This window comes from Falco peregrinus, chromosome 2, assembly GCF_023634155.1.
Source record: "Falco peregrinus isolate bFalPer1 chromosome 2, bFalPer1.pri, whole genome shotgun sequence".
NCBI classification, from domain to species: Eukaryota; Metazoa; Chordata; class Aves; order Falconiformes; family Falconidae; genus Falco; species Falco peregrinus.
The window spans coordinates 3,883,518-3,901,922 of NC_073722.1; the positions used below are offsets into that span (position 1 = coordinate 3,883,518).

Here is an 18,405-nt window from a genome sequence, read left to right on the forward strand (position 1 = left end):
GTTCTGGGGAATTTCAAAACTGTAAACATTTAGGAACACAAGACCTTGATTTTATTCAGTACACCTTGCATTTCCATCAACATGGTAATTTTTATTCTGAATTATAACCATTATTAAAATTTTAAAATAAGAATGACTGAAAAGTTGTTTGGGTTTTAAATACTAATATATTTAGTGTTTCTACTATATTTTGTGGACAAGGTAATTTAATGCTTTGTGTGTCTGTGGCTTAACTATAAGTGTTTTAATGAAGTTCTGATACTTGTAGTGAGAAAAATACGTAGTGAGAATTAAAAGTCTGTTAAATTTTGTTAATCTACTGAAAGAATATTTAAAATATGTATGCATCATTTTATGTTTTCAGAGATTTTGTAGAATTTTCAGTATATGTAGACTGTAGAGAGAGCGTATATAGAGAGTTTTCAGAGCATTCAGATTTTTTATAAACTTTTTTTTTGGTTTGCATTTTTTCTGTTATTTGCCAGGAATCCTCTACAAAGGAAACGGTGAAAATCAATTTATATCTCAGCAACCCCCAGTTGTTAGTAGCATTATGGGCAATGGAAGACGACGCAGCATCTCCTGTCCCAGTTGTAATGGTCAAGCTGATGGTAATAAATTACTGGCTCCAGTTGCCTTAGCTTGTGGGATAGATGGCAGCCTGTACGTGGGGGATTTCAACTATGTTCGGCGGATATTCCCATCTGGAAATGTAACTAGTGTTCTGGAGCTAAGGTATGGGGGGTTTCTCATCTTTGCGAATGGGTTGTGAATTCTAGTTGCGAACTGAAGTATTGACTAGATTCCTGTCATTGCGTGAGATAGAGTTTCCAAATGCTTTTGGGAACAAAGGTTTTAAACCATTTGAAGAACTATTTAAAACTGAAGTGAAAAAATTGTATCCTGGTAAAAGATTTTAGCGATGCTTACATAAAATGTGAGAATTTAATTGGCCCAAGGTAATTATTCTGTAGATTTTAAGAATTAACCTACTTAGTCGACACGAGTGGACAAAAGACAGTCATTCACTGCTTCACTAACGATAGATGAAATGTTGCCTTCTTTTCATCTTTTAACATCCTTTCTGAATGTTTTTCTAACAATGTTTTTCTGTTCTTTTTTACGTGCTCCCACCAAGAAATAAAGATTTTAGACATAGGTAAGCATTCCTTAAAGAAGATTTATATTTTTCTAACTGTTCTTTTTTCTTTTTTAACAAGTGAATGCTTATAATGGAGAAGTCGTTTCTGAGATGTATTACCAGAAAAGAGGAGTATTTTTCAAAAATAATGAGTTCATATGTTTTAGTTATGTCAGTTGTCAGGCTGTATCATCCTTTCGGATAAGAGTTCCTTTTTTCTCATCACTCTCTGTCCACCGTCAGGCTTCTTTTTGTGCTTTGTATGCCCACCTTTGCTTTCCCCTCATCTCTGCTCACTCCTATTCTTTGCTGGCAGCACTTTTGCTGATCCTGTCAAAACTCACTCATTAATCAGATACCCCAAATATGATGAGAATGGCATATAAGTAATAAAATTATAGAAGTATCAAGTGAGTTCGTTTCATTAGCCTTTTGAAGTTGAGTCTTTTCGGGCTTACATTTAACAGATTTGTTTCTTTAAAGGCAGACTTTTCTTAATAATGAAAACCGAAATTTTCCTATAATAACACAACTCTAGGAGTTAAGATTTTCAAGTACACCAAGATTCGTAAGACTGGTCATAAAATCAATAGTAATCAGAAGGATTGTAGCGCAACATTCACCTGTCCTGGCATCGCTACAGTGGTGGCAAGAACAGAAGGGAAGGCAGTGGATGCTTACAGTTGCTTTGCTGCAGCAGCCAGTGCTGAGACAAAACCAGTTATGCTAAAATCTTGTTGGATACGTGAAACCCTGCAAGGTTTTGTGGCAGAACCGCTCAGTGTAAGTCTCAGCAGCCCCGCTGGTCCCTTTCTCTCCTTTTTTGCTGCCAGTCGTTTTCCTTCCTTGTTTTTAAACAAATCCCAGAGAGTCATATCTCGGTTCTCTTTTTTTTTTAAATTCAGTTTCCTCTGGACACTCTTCTTTGTGAAGAAGGGGTTTCTGTTTGAGAAAGTATCTTTCAAATGTGTTAGGCAAAAAAATCCGTGACTAAATAAGGTGTTTGCATCAGCGCTAATGATCAGAACTGGGAGTTGATGCACGGTCTAGCTGGTTTTATGTTATTTTCCAGTTGTGACTTAGAGGCAGTGTCTTCCGTTTGGTGGGTTTAGGTTTTCACTATTACATTTAATTTGCATTTGTTCCACTCCTTTTAAAAGAATTCTATCCCTTGTGGTATCACAGAGTTGTGATTGCAGCTGGATAAGACATTGTCTTGGCATATGGGTGGAATACAGAATTATGCTCAAAATGGGAATTTGGAATGGACAAACAGGATTAAGGAACAGGCGCATAATGATGTTTGTTTTGCTGTGATTTAGTAGCAACATCCTCTGCTGCCTCTGGCAGAACTGTGGTCACAGACTCGGCTGCAGCGTTTCGGAAACTAGGTCCCCCCTGCACCTAAGAAAAGTTGGTGAGGGAGAACGGTGAAGTTTGTCTCCTTTATTCATGCCTACACATGCAGAAGCTCCGGGTGGCAAAAACTGCAATTGTACCGCCCAGATCAGTGTAACAGCACTTCCGCGGGCCCGCACAGCGGCTGTGAGCGGGGATTCCTCCTGAGGCGGGAGGAGGCGTAGAGGACGGTGGGGCAGCGCTCTGCAGGAGGGCTTGTGGAGCCGGCAGGGGTGGATCCCGCTGCGCAGCCTGACGCGGTCTGCTACGCGTTGGAGTGTTCTCTCCCATCGTACCTTTGCCCAGTGCCCGTCCTGGCCTTAGGGGTTTGCTGCTCAGGGGCTTCCTAAGCCAAGAGTCGCATCTTTATGCTTACTGTCCCCCGGCAGCTTTTTATTCTGTTCATTTAGCTGATTTTTATTAAACATGTATGAACTTCGAGGGTCCGCTAAATCCTGCTGCCATGCCCAACTTCAGGACGCGCCATGAGACCAAATAGCTGCTTTTGCCGACGTGAAGCCATGCAGAGCCCTGGGAAATGCTGCGGAGAGCAGCACACCTGCCTGGGCTGCACGGGAGCGGGGCAAACCGTCCGGTTCACGGCAAAGCCCTTCAAACTGCCGAGGGGAATTCAATGTGAACTGCGGTTTGGAGAGCAGCCCCCAGCAGACCGCTTGGGCTTTGTATAATTACTAGGTACTCAAAACTATGAAAAATCCCTAAAATAGGCCTTCCCCAAGTAATGAACAGGGGTAAACACTAGTTCAGTTCTCTTCATCTGTTCACACGTTCAACTCTCCTCACCCTTACCACAGTGCTCCAGGAGCACGGGGCGATGCGCCTCCCACCTCAAGGAGCCTGTACCCTAAATTAGAGAAACGATGCCTGTCAGATTTATCCTCTCATGTACTAGTGACCTAACATTTTTTCAATCTCCAAGCTGAACTGATGTCTTTATACACACTGCTGCCTGTGGGTGATTAATGCTGATAGGCATTCATGGGAGAAGTAATCTTTAGAAGGACTTTGAAGACAGGGAGGTCATTTGTAAGCTGTGGCAGTATCCCAAGTCTGTAGAGAGACAGAAAAAAGTTAAGCAAAACATAAAAATAGCTTTGAGGGTATGTGGTTTGGAAGGCACAGAGTGAGTGGCAGACAGGGGGGACTGAAGCAGAAAGGGTATTTTTTAAAAATTTGTGCATAGAGAGTAATGCAGGTGATGTGACAGCTGAAGAATTACAAGATAAAAGCAATGGGAAATAGATCATTACAGCTCTGCCTGTGTGAGTGCGCACTTTGAATTCAAAGCACTTATTATTATTTGGCATAGACAGAACAAGTTAATTTGTAGTTATTTGTCTTTACAGGAGCTCATGTTGGTATGTAACTGCATGTTTTGCAGAGCTACAGATAGCGATTAGGCGACACTGAATGAGTCAAGAACTTGCCATTGACTGAATTTTATTTCTTTGCTTTTGTTGCTATTGGTATAAGGCAGAAGCTTAATATCATTTCAGGCTGCAATGAAATAGAAGAACCTCTGTGCAGCTTTCCAACTGCTGGCTGCTTATCCCTCTACTATTTTTGAGATCTGCATAGTGTACGTGGATGTTTTCTGGCTAGAAAATAAATGTGGTTTTCACTGGACAGTTATTCATTTCCTCAAATTGTGCCTTGCTCCTGTGATTTAATAGGTTTTTTCTATGAGCTACAGCTACCTCAGCTTTTTAATCTTCACTTGAAAAGAAACACTAAAGTTAAGCCTGTTGTGTTATCTGAGAAAGGAGCCATTAGACATCTACGTATGACAAGTTGGAGAGTTTACATTGATTCAATAATAATATCCTATGCAAAGTTTGGGATTTTTTTTTCATGAAATGAGAAAATATTCTTAAATTAACAGCTGTATTTTTTTTTTGTTTTGATGAGGATACACTACTTGCTATGAGAACTCATCCCCAGTAAGAACAGCTTTGTCATTTTTGTTGGAGTTAATTAGAACATAGAAAAATTTTCGTATCTATGACGAAAACAGCTTTAAAAATTCTTTTTAGAAAGAAATAATTGTTAGGCATAAATTAGTTATGGATTTGATGACCTTTTATTCCAACAATTGGAAAATATGATTGAGCTAATAATGTTAGATGCGTTGAAGAGAGGTACTTTTAGATTTCGGTAGTATAAGAAAGGATTTTAATTTTTATTGCAATGAAATAAAATTTAAATCCACATTTCGCGATGTGTTTATATTTGAAGTTTCTTAAAGACCAAAGTAATCACCTATATCGGTATAAATTAATTAGTGTACAGAGGTGCAAATAATTTGTACACTACATAGTGATCATATTAGATGATCTCTCTGTAAAGTAAGGTTTCAAAAATACCTTTCAGCTATTTAGCACATTGGCAATAGATTTCTAACAGAGAAATTTCAAGTAAGCCTACGTTTGATTGTTTTCAGACATGCTGTACAACACTCGGCTCTAGAGCAGAGCTTTTTAAGAGGTGCTAATCACTGTGTATTTGATTTCATTAGTCTGCTTCACTTAGTTTCTTCCTTCTGAACCAACATGTTACAAGTCTTAAAGAAAATCCTATTTATGCAACACATTTTCTCTGTGTTTTTGTAATTGGATAGCTATAAAAATCTGTCCATGCTAAAAGACATAATTTGTTCACAAGTTGTTCCTGTTGGTCTCTTGTTGCTTTTTCCAAGTAGCAGTACATAAAAATGTGTTACATTAGCACAGTTATGTATTTACAAAACGTGAAGTATAACATTCTGCAACCAGATGTTTGGCTGTCACCGCGACTGGTAGATCTGTCTGAGCAGCACTTTTGCAAACATCAGAAGTGGGACCGACTGTTCTGACACTCTGCTTCAATCCATTAGGAGAGCATCTGAAATTACCTCCTGTATTTACATGACCTTATTTCAGCTCTTTGTGCCATAAATTAGGTCAGGAATCCCAACTGCACTGGGTTAAGTTTCTACATCATAATATATCAACCCAAGAAGTACTCTCCAGGGCTGGTGTTTTCACCAGCAGGGGAGAAAAGACAGTAATTCTCAATTATGTGGCACCAGTGGAGAGGCAAAATGTACGTTTCTGGGAAAATGGTTAGCAATATATATTTTCACTGTAATAAAGACTGTGTTGGCATAGTTAGTGGTTTTGTGCCAATGTGTACAGTTCCTTGAAATATGACTCTGAGTTAAGAAGAACAGAAAAGCTCCGCTCGGTGCTCCGGTGGAAAAGATGACATTTCCTCATGCATTAAATCATGCGTATCACGTCTTTGAAAGCAGTGGATTAAACAAATACTTATGAAGGATGTCTTATCTCTTGCCTGTGAACTAATAATACGAACTCTGCCTTATCTGTTTATGAATTATATAAACCATGCACCCCAGCAGCCTTATATAAGTTATAATAAGATAGATAGGCCGATAACAGCAACAAAGTATAAGCGAGGGCTGGGGTCCTGCTGCAAAGTGTGGAACTGGATCGAGGTTCCCAGAAAGCTTTTAGACTCCAGGATTTTGATTTGGCCTATTACAGAGAGAGGAGCTGCCTGTAATTACAGAGCACGGAACAGGCCTGCGAGCAGCACGGACAAAATGGATCTTCCGTCCCAGAAGGATGAGTAGTCTAGACTGAACCGCCTGTCACACGGGCAAGAAACGTGAACTTGAAAAGGTTTGGGGGCTCTGACCTGTGCTACCTGTGCCTAGAGCATCGCTGTCGGGTTTACCTATTTATGTATGACTGCACATGAACTGAAGCCGTTTATTCTTGATCCGATGTTAGGTGCAATTAATTACAGCATATTCAATATATGTGCATAGATATATTGCAATACAGCAATACAAAATTTCATTTTGCAGCAACAACCCAGCTCACAGATACTACCTCGCAACCGACCCCGTGACGGGAGATTTGTATGTTTCCGACACAAACACGCGCAGGATTTATCGGCCCAGGTCGCTCACGGGTGCGAAAGACCTGACCAAAAACGCCGAGGTCATAGGAGGAACAGGGGAGCAGTGCCTGCCCTTTGATGAGGCCAGGTGTGGTGATGGAGGCAAAGCGGTGGAGGCAACTCTCATGAGCCCTAAAGGTAAAAAGAGTTATCCCTCCGTAATCTTCAAAATAATGTGAAAGTTCTGACCCAGGGGGGTGATCATGTTTAATTACTGAGCCTACTAGTTGGCTTAAAAATGTGGGTTTGAGTAATTTTTTCCAGCTGGAAAGACCATTGAGGAAGAGAGTTACAGGGGAGCTGGGCTGCTTTTTTAGGAACTATTTGGCTTACGTGGTTATTGAGCATTTTTAAATGCTCGTTTAGATAATGTGTTTGGCAGGCAACGGTGAAGATTTAAAATCAGCGTTGCTTTTGGTCCCACTTATCCCGTGTTTCACGTTAACTTAAAAGCTAGGCACTTCTCAACACACATCGGCAAACGACCAGCAAATGTGACCAGCAGCAGTACATTTCACACGGAACATTGGTTTATTATGAAAATATGTTTACAAGCTGCTTTACTGCCTAAGACCGTATTTTCTGCCCTTAATTTCTGCTAGATACATGCCACTTATGCCCTTAGTTACGGATAATGTATTCACTCTGGTACAAAAATCTAATTTTTATTCTCTTCACTAAAGGAATAGCAATTGACAAGAACGGGTTAATCTACTTTGTTGATGGGACCATGATCAGAAAAGTGGATCAGAATGGAATAATATCCACTTTGCTTGGCTCCAATGACCTGACCTCAGCACGACCTCTAACCTGTGATACCAGCATGCACATCAGCCAGGTACTTTTCAGCTGCTGCTAATTTGGAAAGCTGAGCTGGGGCTAGAAATGCAAATGCAGCTTTCTGGCCCCTTAAAATAAAACTGGGTGGAACGCGCAATGGATATGTGACAGCAGAATTTGGGGAGAAGGAAACCTGTTCCAAGGGCATGAGTCGCGGTGTATTCTCTTAGCTCTAAATGCTGCTGTATTCAGTTTTCTGCCCGTAAAGTTCAGTTCAGTTTAGACCGGCAAAACTATCAGCAGGAAACACTAAGTCTGGTAGTAAATACTGGGAGAATGGCAGATCCGTTCGAACTGTCTTGGCGCGTTGATGTTTTCTGAATCACTAACGTCCTTAGCCCGCTGGAGTGAATGAGAGGATAGCTACAAAAAACCGTATTTTTCTGTTTGTCTCAAGAAGCTTGTGTAGGTGAGGCAGGACCTCAGTAGTGGTATTTTTAAAAATGCAGTACAGTGTTTTGTAACCTGGAAGGTAATAAGTTATTTTTGATACTACACGAATAAAAGATGAGTACTGTCCTTAAAGTTTGTATTTAGTTGTTATCCATCTTTATTTTATTTACGGATTTGTGACACAGAAAAGTATAGCATTTAGTGGAGGGGCTATTACGGTTCCAATGCAGCTGGGGTTTTTTTTTCTGATAAAGTAGATGTCTGAATGTTGTTCCCTTTGCCTCCCTGCAAACCTTTAGCTTCTGTGTCCATTTTCATATCGGTCTTGTTGTCGTGATTGCTTACAGCACATGAAAAATATCCTTCCAGCGGTGTCTAAAACTGAAGGTGAATGAATTCATTTCTTCTGCGCTGGTTAACTGTTTAACAAAACACTTCTGTTTGTTAAGGTTCGTCTGGAATGGCCTACAGATTTAGCCATCAACCCAATGGATAACTCCATTTACGTTTTGGATAACAACGTGGTTTTGCAGATCACTGAAAACCGTCAGGTTCGCATTGCTGCCGGGAGGCCCATGCATTGCCAGGTTCCTGGAGTGGAGTACACGGTGGGAAAGCACGCGGTACAGACCACGCTGGAGTCAGCAACCGCCATCGCCGTGTCCTACAGCGGGGTGCTTTACATTACAGAAACCGATGAAAAAAAGATTAATAGGATAAGACAGGTCACAACTGATGGAGAGATCTCATTAGTTGCTGGAATACCCTCAGACTGCGATTGCAAAAATGATGTCAACTGTGACTGTTACCAAAACGGAGACGGCTACGCTAAAGACGCCAAACTGAACGCCCCCTCCTCCTTAGCTGTGTCTCCGGACGGCACCCTGTATATCGCTGATCTGGGAAATATTAGGATACGGGCTGTGTCAAAGAACAAACCCTTACTGAACTCGGTGAACTTTTACGAAGTTGCTTCTCCAACTGACCAAGAGCTTTATATCTTTGATGTCAACGGTACTCACCAGTACACTGTGAGTTTAGTCACCGGGGACTATCTGTACAATTTCAGCTATAGCAATGATAATGATATTACAGCAGTAACGGACAGCAATGGGAATACTCTTCGTATCAGACGGGATCCCAACCGGATGCCGGTGAGAGTGGTCTCTCCCGATAACCAGGTCATCTGGCTGACGATAGGCACCAATGGATGTTTGAAAAGCATGACGGCACAAGGGCAGGAGCTTGTCTTATTTACCTACCATGGCAACAGTGGACTTCTGGCGACTAAAAGCGACGAGACTGGATGGACAACTTTCTTTGAGTAAGTACATAAAATGAAGTCAGATGCCTTGTAGTTTTACAGTACCATTTGACGTATTTCTAGAGACTAATGAAGTAACTCTAAAGGTGACCCATGATAACAAAAAAAACAGCAACATACTTTTTGTTTCCCATGCTGTCTTCCTCTGTCTGTCTTCTAAACATTCGGTCTGAATAATTTTAAATTCATTATTTTGAATTTCAGTTTTATATATTGAAATAATAGACAACATTTCACTCTCGTCAAGAAAGCTGTAACTCAGACAGCCACAATTTTGTAGATTTGCATCAAAAACTAGATTTTTCATCCCATTTGCTCATTAGATTGATGTTGTTCTGCATCAAATACTGACAAGGAATCTGTCATCACTGCTCAGTATTTTTTCCTTTCTTCTTTTCTAAGTAAAAGCATGTCTGCGTGGTCTTTTACACCCCCAACAAAAAGTCTGAGTGGGTATTTTTTTGGAGTTGTAAAAGGTTGTATTTCACTGAGTGGCAAATACGCAGGAAGGATCTCGTGGATGACACAGCAGGCTTTCACACAGGTGGACCCGAGCAGAGGAAGCTGAGAAACGTGGGCCGTGGGGGAAGTGTCATTCCTGCAGGAATAAGCTGAAAACAATGTGCGGTATACAGGTGTGAGCACAGCAGCGAGGGGTGTTAGTGGAACAGTAGGACTTGTAATTTTATCAACCTCAGAAAAAAAGTCTTTTCAGTGAATTGCTTTACCCTGTGTTACAGTCATTAAGTCATCAATGCCTGTTCATAACAGCCAGATTAGCAAAACGTTTTGCAGAATCTTCAATTATATTGACTAAGGAAGGTCCTGACAATTTATAGATAAACTTGTAGAACCTGAGAGTTCACATACAGATTTATAGGCAACTTCACGCCCAAATGAGCTGAACTAAAAACGGATACACCAAACAAAACGTAACAAAAATGCAGCTTAAAACACAATTTCTTTCAGAAGAGGCTGATGTAGAATTAACACAGCTTTTTTTTCAGTTAATCTCTGTCAACTGGAAAAACCACGTGTATCTTTAAATCACGTGAAAGACATGCTAAGGCTAGATAAAAATGGAAGGAGTGGAAGACATAGAGTTAGTATGGTAAGTAAAGTTGTTAAGAGGGCCCTCACCAGAAGTATTCAGGATTACAAGGGGCATCATGAAAATCCAGTAAGTCCCTCTTCTTTTTCTTTATTTTTGTTTTACCTCTTCTCTTCTCCTATCTTTGTGATGAAATGCAGTAGCAACGGCTGCCAAGGTCAGGGCCTAAAAAAAAAGCTTTCAATTCAACACACATGATAAAGAAAATAAAGTGCCCGTGTCAGGCAGTGGCAGCAAAGCCAAACATCTGTGTTCTGAGATAACTTCATATTGCTGTCAGTGTACATTTGGCTGAGGCAGCGTGCAGGAGGACTCTGAACACCTGTATGTACTCTCCAGCCTCTACATATGCCCATCAGAGACACGAGAGCAGCAGGTGCTGCTTCACTGCATATTGTGTCCTGAAGTGGAGACAGGGCTAGAGATGCTGATCCCTAACAAAGACAGCAGGTGGAATGGTGCTGCTGCCAGTTTTAAGGTATTCTTACACTAATCTGTAAATTGGCAGGGCTTTGGTAGCGGGCACGTTCCCAAAACAGTAGCACACATCTGTAATATTTAATTGTGCACTGGTACATCCGCTGCGTATCTTTTTAGGTCCTGCCAAGAGGACACAGAAGCACAGGGAGGATACACAGAGGAATGAGAAATGGTTTGGGCGGGAGGGGCGTGTGTTCTGCTCCTCATCTCCCAGTCCTGTACGCTGAGAGACCAAAGCACAGCTTGGGATGGGCTGGGAACAGCCATCCATTTCCACGGAGAGTATATTTGGTGTTTAACTGTGACACACACAACCCCTTGTTTCCAGCAGGCGAGCTGGGCAAGGCAGTCAATCTGGGGGATAGTGAAGTCCCTTACTGAAATGAAGGCATCTGCTGGGTACAGCAGGCGCTTTAAATCATGCTGGCATTCATACTGGCTAATTGAGGACCTCCAGTTTTAATCAGGGCAGTAATTTCTCACCATGTTGCCCGTAGTTTTTGTGTAGCCTACTGTGGTGTACTGCAGAAGTAGCTGATGGCTCCTGGATGTATCTTAATGGCGTCTGTGTGATCGCAAAAAAGTGCGTATTGTAGTCACTGTTAGGCAGCTGATAGGTCTGGGTTTCATCATAGGGAGAATCCAGGGTACTGTGTGTCATGAAGTGCGTAGTTACTTACTGAGTCGGTAAACAGCCATCTTTCACACCCGATCTGCTTTCACGCAGGCTTTCTGGCCTGAGATAGGTTACAGCCAGCTGGCTTACGGAGCACCCAAAGGCCAAGCTGTTCCCCTCAGGAAGTATTAGTGTTATTTCCAAGCTGCTGTTTCTGCACTTCTTAAACAATTACCTCCGACCACTGTCTCGTTAGAATTTCCAAGCTGAAATAATTACGGAGAAAGATAGGCAATTTTCACTCACCCCAGATCCGTAAGTGTATCAGGCTTTTGTGGAAGCACAGATATTAATCTCCTTCCCCACAGCCACGGTGAAGCAGTAATCTGTTCAGCTGCAACGGGGAGGATTCAGATTAGACATTTGGAGAAACTTCACAGTGAAGATCTGGAGCCCTGCAGCAGTCAGACGATGGTGACCCCTTGCCCTTCACAGACTGTCTTTAAGAACAGATTCCAGAGTAACAATTCGGACATCTTCCAGGAGTAACACAGGATCTTGCCACGGGGTAGGGCTTGGACCACATGACCTCTTAAGGTCCCTTGCAATCACGTTTTCTATGATGCTCTGTACAAGTTAATACCAAAAGTAAAAAACTGCACTGATTATGTAAAGCTACAGGCAGCAAGTGGGAAAAAAACCCACAGTGTTATTTTTCTTGCCAAGACAGCATTCTTAAAAACATCCACTGGGCATCGTAGCTGCTTGCTTCTTTTTAACATAAAATCCCCATGCGCTAAATTTGTGTCTCTGTATTTTGCTTCTGAAGAAGAAGTAGATATAAACATGACCATTTTGCCATTTTCTATTTGAGGATCAGCAAACATTATTGTGACGTTGCTTTTCAGTACTGATGACTTGCAACGTTACATCTGACCTGGCTGGGTTTCCAGAGGCTTCTGCTACTATTGCCAAAATAGATGGAAACCTTGTGTAAGGTGACATGGTAACCTGTCTGTATCTCTTTCCCAGGTTTTGCATATTCACGTTTGTAGGCAGTGTGGGCTAAAAAATTTTCAGCTGGAGAGTTTTCTGTTGAAAAAGATGAAGTCTTGTTAAAACGGAAAAGTTTCCCTCAAACGTCAGGCGAGGAATAAGAAATCAGGAGAAGAAATCATTCTGCCTTCCTTGTTCTATTTTAGTAATAGCAAAGTATTTCTGTTTCATTGCTGGATGCAATTTTTTTTTTTTAATATCAGAATTTATTTATGTTCTTCGTTTACTCTATTGTATTACTCAGATTCTCAAAATATTTGGGGAAGGGAATGGAATTTCTATTCCGTGGTGAATTTAGACTTTCTTCCCACTCAGAGTTAAAACTTTTCAACTGTTAGGGGACTAGAAATGTCATTTTTCAACCAGCTCTGAGTATGGCTGGGTTGTTTCACCCTTTGGTTGTCACACGTCTGTTTAAATGGCAGAAGTTACACCGGAGTAAAAATAGTGCGGTTTTAGTAATAAAAAAATGAGTCTTTGGAGCTAATTCAGCAACAGCTTTGTTAACTACTCTCCTGGGCAAACCTGTTTGTATAACCAGAGCGTGGACCCAAAGAACTTAGATCATTTTAGTTGAGTTCTCAGCGATGACAGCAGATTTATGAAAATGATTTAATCTTTTTTACCTTTTTTTTGAAAGGAGGAAATCTTTGAAAAAACATTGCATCCCAAAAACAGGCAATCACTGCTCTGGCATATATTAAAGCATTTGGACTTGTTTCTTTTCATGGCTTTTTTCCACAGTCTAAATCACACTAACATCGGATCCAAAAGAAGTTTACTTTTTTATTTCATTTAGGCTGGACACTAATTAATCTAGAGTTGAGTGTATTCAGTCTCCACTTTGAGTGAAGAAGGGAAGGACTGACATACAGGAAATACTTTTTTTATACTTTTTGTGTTTTTTACAGTGAAAATGTTCAGATTATTTAGGGTATCATATAATCTCTTTACAGTATTTGTTTACAGACTTTGCTTTTATATCTCTATGTATCTTTGTGGACAATGGATTTCTAAATTCCTATTTTGTTAAGGGTTATAATCTGCTGATCAAAATTGAAACTGTGTATTTCAAGAAATGTTACTTTTGTAAAGTACTGTTACTGAAATTCATAGTGTTACCTGTTATCGAGGGTCTAAAAACTTGCTGAACAGAAAAGATATTAACAGAGTATTCACAGAAATGATTGAAAATACACACATACTGAAAAACCAACGGAGCCATACGAAGCTAGAAGTCCTCCGGCTTAGGTTTTGTAATGAAATTATGATATTAAACAAGGTATAAAAGTAATCGGGCTAATAGAATTCTATTGTCATAAAATTGTGAGATTTCTGAGCTGGAAACTGTTAACTGCATATTATGTATGCATAATATGAATGTTCAAACAGAAAAAACTTGAAAGTTGAACTAATTATGTAAGTATTAGCATTTTGGAAGTGACACTTCCTAGCTAGCCCTTGTGTGCAGCAGTTTCCATTCTGCCTTCACATACAGAGAGCTAAGCCAGGTGCACAGGAGCATTTTCTCTGCACCTAAGTTTCTGGATTATCAGAAGTCCTAAAAAGCCTCGTGCCCCTGTGCAATCATTCACTCTTTTTAGGAGGTCAGACTGCCCCCCAGCCTGCCATCCCAGGTCACCATCAAAGCCCTGGCACGCCAGCAGTTGCCAGCCAGGCTTTAAAGTCAGCTGAAAATGTGTAAAAAGCTTGCTGTTAATTGAAAGGTTGGCAACGCTCAAGAGGGCAAATTATTCCAGATAAAAAGCTGCTGTTACTCACGGTGTTTAATCTGGCCAGGAGCGTAAGGCAGCCCTCTAAGAAGGTCCCAAGCGTCTTGTTCAGCCCCACTTTCTGAATCGAGTCACTCCCCTGGAGCTGCTGGGAGCTGAGCCTGCGCTCGAGGGGGTGTCAGAACCTTGCTGCGCCCACTCAGCTTGCTGCACAACTACCCTGTGTAACTTCAGCTGGGGCGTTGGCAGGATTGCTGGTCTGCTGCCCCGCCAGCCTCTGGCACTTGGCGCTCCTCTGGTTGCTCGAGGAACTGGTAGAGGCTGCTCGCGAGGCAGGATCTCTCCGGGGCAAGAAGACAGCCTTCGCTGCCTGGGCAGCCCCTGCTGAGGTTGGGCTGCACTGCGGAGGCTGCAGTCTATGTGCACACCCGTGCACTTGGCAGTCACCTGGTCTCTGACGGCCACGTAGTGCTTCCAGATGGTTTAGGACAACCTGCGGTCAGCCCGCTGTCGGGGATCCATCCCTCTGTGGTCCCAGCCCAGGGGCTTCTGCAGGTCCCTCTGGGAAGAGGCAACTGTTTCTCCATGTTACAGCTCCCCTGGAAGGTGCAAGCTGCACGTGCTCCCCTCTGGCCTCCTTGAACCCTTTTGTTTGGTTAAACTCGGGTAACTTTCCTCGTTAGCCTGTGAATTAATCCCAATAAGCCACTTTCTTACCTCTTTCCTGCCTTACCTCCTCTTGCCTTTCTCTCCTGTCAGGAGTAGTATCAGCAGGTAGAGATCTGATCCAGATTCAGATGCCTCTTCCTCCTCCTCCCTGGAAATCCACCGCCCTTCTTCCATGTCTTTCTGCTCTCCAGACCTTGCCCTCCTACTGTGATGCCTTATTTTTTTACCTCGCTCCTTCCCATGCCTCCCGTCATTATTTCTCTACGGCGTGTTTGGCTTCCCTGCCTTTTCCTTTCCCAGCAGTGCGTTTCTTCTCAATCCCCTCTTGTATCTCTTGACAGTCCATCCAGCGTTTCCCCGGGCACTTCGTGCCCTGAGCTCATTTGTCTTCTTCCCCTCCTCCCTCTCCTGGTTCAATTCCTGTCTCCGAAGGAATGCAACTGAAATCAAAGAGAGTGACATTAGCGGCAGAGCCCTTACAAGTTTACTTTGCTCCCACAGTTAAATTAACGAGCTTTCCAGCCATTCTGGAGAGGTGGTGAAATCATGCAGAATGTGAAATTCTTACAATAACTTACAGACTAGACAGAATTGCAGGTAAAAATCTGTTTTCACTGAGTGCTACAGAGTATCAGCCTTTGCATATTACGCTTTTATTAACAATGCATTCAGTGCTGTGACTGCCTTAAAACTCTGTGATGCAGAGTAAGATACTGCCTCTGGTTTGGGCTTGTTTAGTTTCCCCACGTACCAGGCGTATCATCTGTAACTGTCGGCATTTGGCAACAAGGAACAGATGATATTTTGCAGTTTTCCTCTTGCTTCATCTGAATGCATTGCTTATGGAGTCTGACTTGGAAATACTGAGATTTGGCTTGTAAAAAGTCTACTGAACTTCTACTGAAAGATTCCATTCAGATAAAAGCAAGTATTTAGTGGTGATCAGATAAAAATTATCCCACCCACCCCCCCAAACAGTGTCAATTCACTTGCATTTTTACTGTATATTAAGAGGTTCACAACTCATAATTAATATTTCTATTTGTGTTCATTTTTCTACCATATTCATATTTCAGTAAAATGAATATCTAAAAATGCCTCGTCATCTTTATTTCTTGCAATTTGGAGGATTTCATTCTAATTTGATTCTGTTTTCTTGCAAATACCAGAACTTTTTACAAAATAGTAATCTGGATTTTTTTATCACCTCTAAACAGCATTCTCTGGATGTCCTTGGTATCGTAGTGCTTTTTAGATATTTTTATCCTTTTACCATCAACAGCCTTCTGTACCTTCTGCTTTTACTGCTTCTTGCTTCACCAGTGTAAAACACAATGACTTCACCATTAACCCTGTAATTAACCATGCTCATTAAAACAGTTTTCTTCAGCCGATTACCATATTCTTGCATTGACTTCTGTGGCATCACATCAGCCCTTGATTGCAAACCATGACTTACAAGTGCAATGTCTTTAATCTTCCCATATTATATTTAATATATAAAAGCAACAAAAGACGTAGTGTCTTCTTTCTTAACCATCTCTGAACTGTCTTTTTAGGACTGTTTTTGAAATAACCAGTCTTTGCATAAGTGCCTCTTTATCCACATCGCCTGTCTCAATCCAGCATGCAATACATAACATTCCTCCCTTAAAGCACATTTCGGGGACTAGCTGGTTCCCTGTCAGTCAAGATTTGGGGCTTCTCCTCCTCTCAGCATGGCACAAATTGAAACTAGTAGGCATAACTGTCTCTCACCGTTTCATGTAGACCTGTGGAGGCAAGGCTGGCCAAAAGGCAATTAAAACACTTCCCTCCATTCAAACAAGCTAAGTATTCCCCCTATCCAAAGAGAACTTTCAGGGGAAGATATCAAGCGGACATGTTTGATTCGTGCACAACCACAAGCTGAAGAACAACATGGTTTGTTCAAACCTTCCCATAGATAAATCAGTACTACACAAACATGTAACCATGTTTTGTGCAACATTCAGTTTTTGAGAGGAGCCTAGTGACAGTTGTGCTTTCTGACCGTACTTACCATGTTTCTTCTTTAGATAAATTGTTAAATAATTTTTTTAAATTTCTAACTTCAACTTCCTTTTACTAAGAATAGAGGTTATGATCTCACGATTTTCTAAACTGGAAATGTAACTCAACTTTACAGTAAATTTCATAATTATAATACAGCATGGTGTTACATACTTCAGTCTTGCAAGACTTGTGCTGACAGTGGAGCACACAAACCTGCTGCTCATCCTGCTTAATAACAAAGCAGCCGTGTATAGATACCATTAGATATAAATGTGAAATTTTTTAGAGCACTGTAGTGTGTCCCTAATTGCCCTGATATCAGTAGTATAGCTCGTCTAATAGACGTTTACCCATTTCTTCATTCTTAAATGTTTACTGTTCCTTGTGCTTAAAACTAGGCTAAGTAATAAAAGCAGATCTGAGAAACTGTTGAATAGGTAGTAATATCAAAATAGCAATGCTGAAGACACATAACAACATTATTACATCTTACATGCATGAGAGAAGAAGTGCTTTGATTTCTGTCAAGAAAATCGGCATATAATGTCTCTGTGGGTTTGGAAAGCACTTAAAAAGTAAGGATAGTTCAGCAAAAAAATGGCATTGTTCCTATTAATGACATAAATGTCCTGCATTGTCAATCCAGGTTCCTGAAAGTATCCGTTTCACATTTGGCTTTATCAGGGACTTGATACCATTTGTTCAGTTACTGACATAGTTAATATTCTTGTCCCATGTTAATTTTCTTTGTCAAACAGAACTGTCAGGGAGGCTACAGCTGAGCTCGCTCGCTCTTCTTTACACTCACTTCACAAGGGACCCGGTGCAGCGAGGGTGGGAGGGCGGCTCCAGACGGCACCTGAAAAGGCAGCTCCCTATTTTCAGTCATTCTGTATTTTGAACACACGGTCCTAATTTACAAGTCTTATCAAGAGATTTGGTCCTCCTTGATGTCCCCAGTGAGGCTGGACTGATCAGCTCTTTAGGGAGCCTACAAGGCACATGAAGTTGAAAGTCCTACCTTGTTCCCTCCAAAGAGGGGAGACTCTGGCTCCTCAAGTCTGTAGTGGTGCCTTGGAGGAATAAGGATGTTACGCCAAGTTACTCGCAGAGCTGGCGTCGAGCAGCATTTGTTTACCATTTGCTATTCCACTGTCCTAAAAGAAAAAAAATATATACCCATATAATCCGGCTGCCCTTTTGTTAAATCTGCTTTTCAAACATAATGCTATTTAATAAGTTTATGTCTGCTTTTTGTGACCCTATAAAACCACCTTCACAGAGTTTTTACCTTTCAAAATGGAGAAGGAGAAAAAAAGAAAGGGGGGGGGGGGGGGGGGGGGGAAGAAGAATTAAGAGGAAAAAAGCAACATTACAGCTTCTTCTGTTAACAAAAATGTCTGGCTAAGGAGACCAGCCTTACATCCTTTCTTGACCAAAGGCCTGTGCGCTCAGCTCTGCTAGTGTAAGCAGACCTTACAGCAAGGGACAATCCGTCATACCAAGTAGATACACACCAGCGGTGCTTTTATTTGAAAGGCCGTACTCCGGTATTTATATCGACAAGGCACACAGTTTATTTGTACGGTAATAGATGAGCTAAGAAGGTGGGGGGGAAGTGACACA

The 18,405-nt window shown here is 41.4% G+C and overlaps 1 protein-coding gene and 1 long non-coding RNA gene across 12 annotated transcripts in view; one reads left to right on the forward strand and one right to left on the reverse strand.

The window, feature by feature from the left end:
- The window catches only part of TENM3 (teneurin transmembrane protein 3), a 323,405-nt gene that overhangs the window by 281,266 nt on the left and 23,734 nt on the right, over window positions 1-18,405 (forward strand). For 6 of the 9 annotated variants that reach the window (XM_055796254.1, XM_055796255.1, XM_055796257.1 and 3 more), the window contains 5 exons: window positions 486-735; window positions 1,139-1,159; window positions 6,429-6,661; window positions 7,207-7,361; window positions 8,206-9,080. In XM_055796254.1, the coding sequence (XP_055652229.1) occupies window positions 486-735; window positions 1,139-1,159; window positions 6,429-6,661; window positions 7,207-7,361; window positions 8,206-9,080 (1,534 nt within the window). The remainder of the gene's footprint in view (window positions 1-485; window positions 736-1,138; window positions 1,160-6,428; window positions 6,662-7,206; window positions 7,362-8,205; window positions 9,081-18,405) is intronic. The other 3 variants (XM_027777400.2, XM_055796256.1, XM_055796262.1) reach the window with 1 other exon arrangement.
- On the reverse strand, window positions 9,081-18,086 carry LOC129783837 (uncharacterized). Of its 3 annotated transcripts, none has more exons than XR_008745856.1 (5): window positions 16,387-18,083; window positions 14,810-15,185; window positions 11,594-12,379; window positions 10,221-10,356; window positions 9,081-9,691 (listed from the first exon to the last, which is right to left on the reverse strand). It is a non-coding gene; the product is annotated as an uncharacterized LOC129783837 (long non-coding RNA). The 3 variants fall into 3 exon arrangements; XR_008745857.1 differs by having other exon boundaries at window positions 11,594-11,681; window positions 16,387-18,078; XR_008745855.1 differs by having other exon boundaries at window positions 10,221-12,379; window positions 16,387-18,086.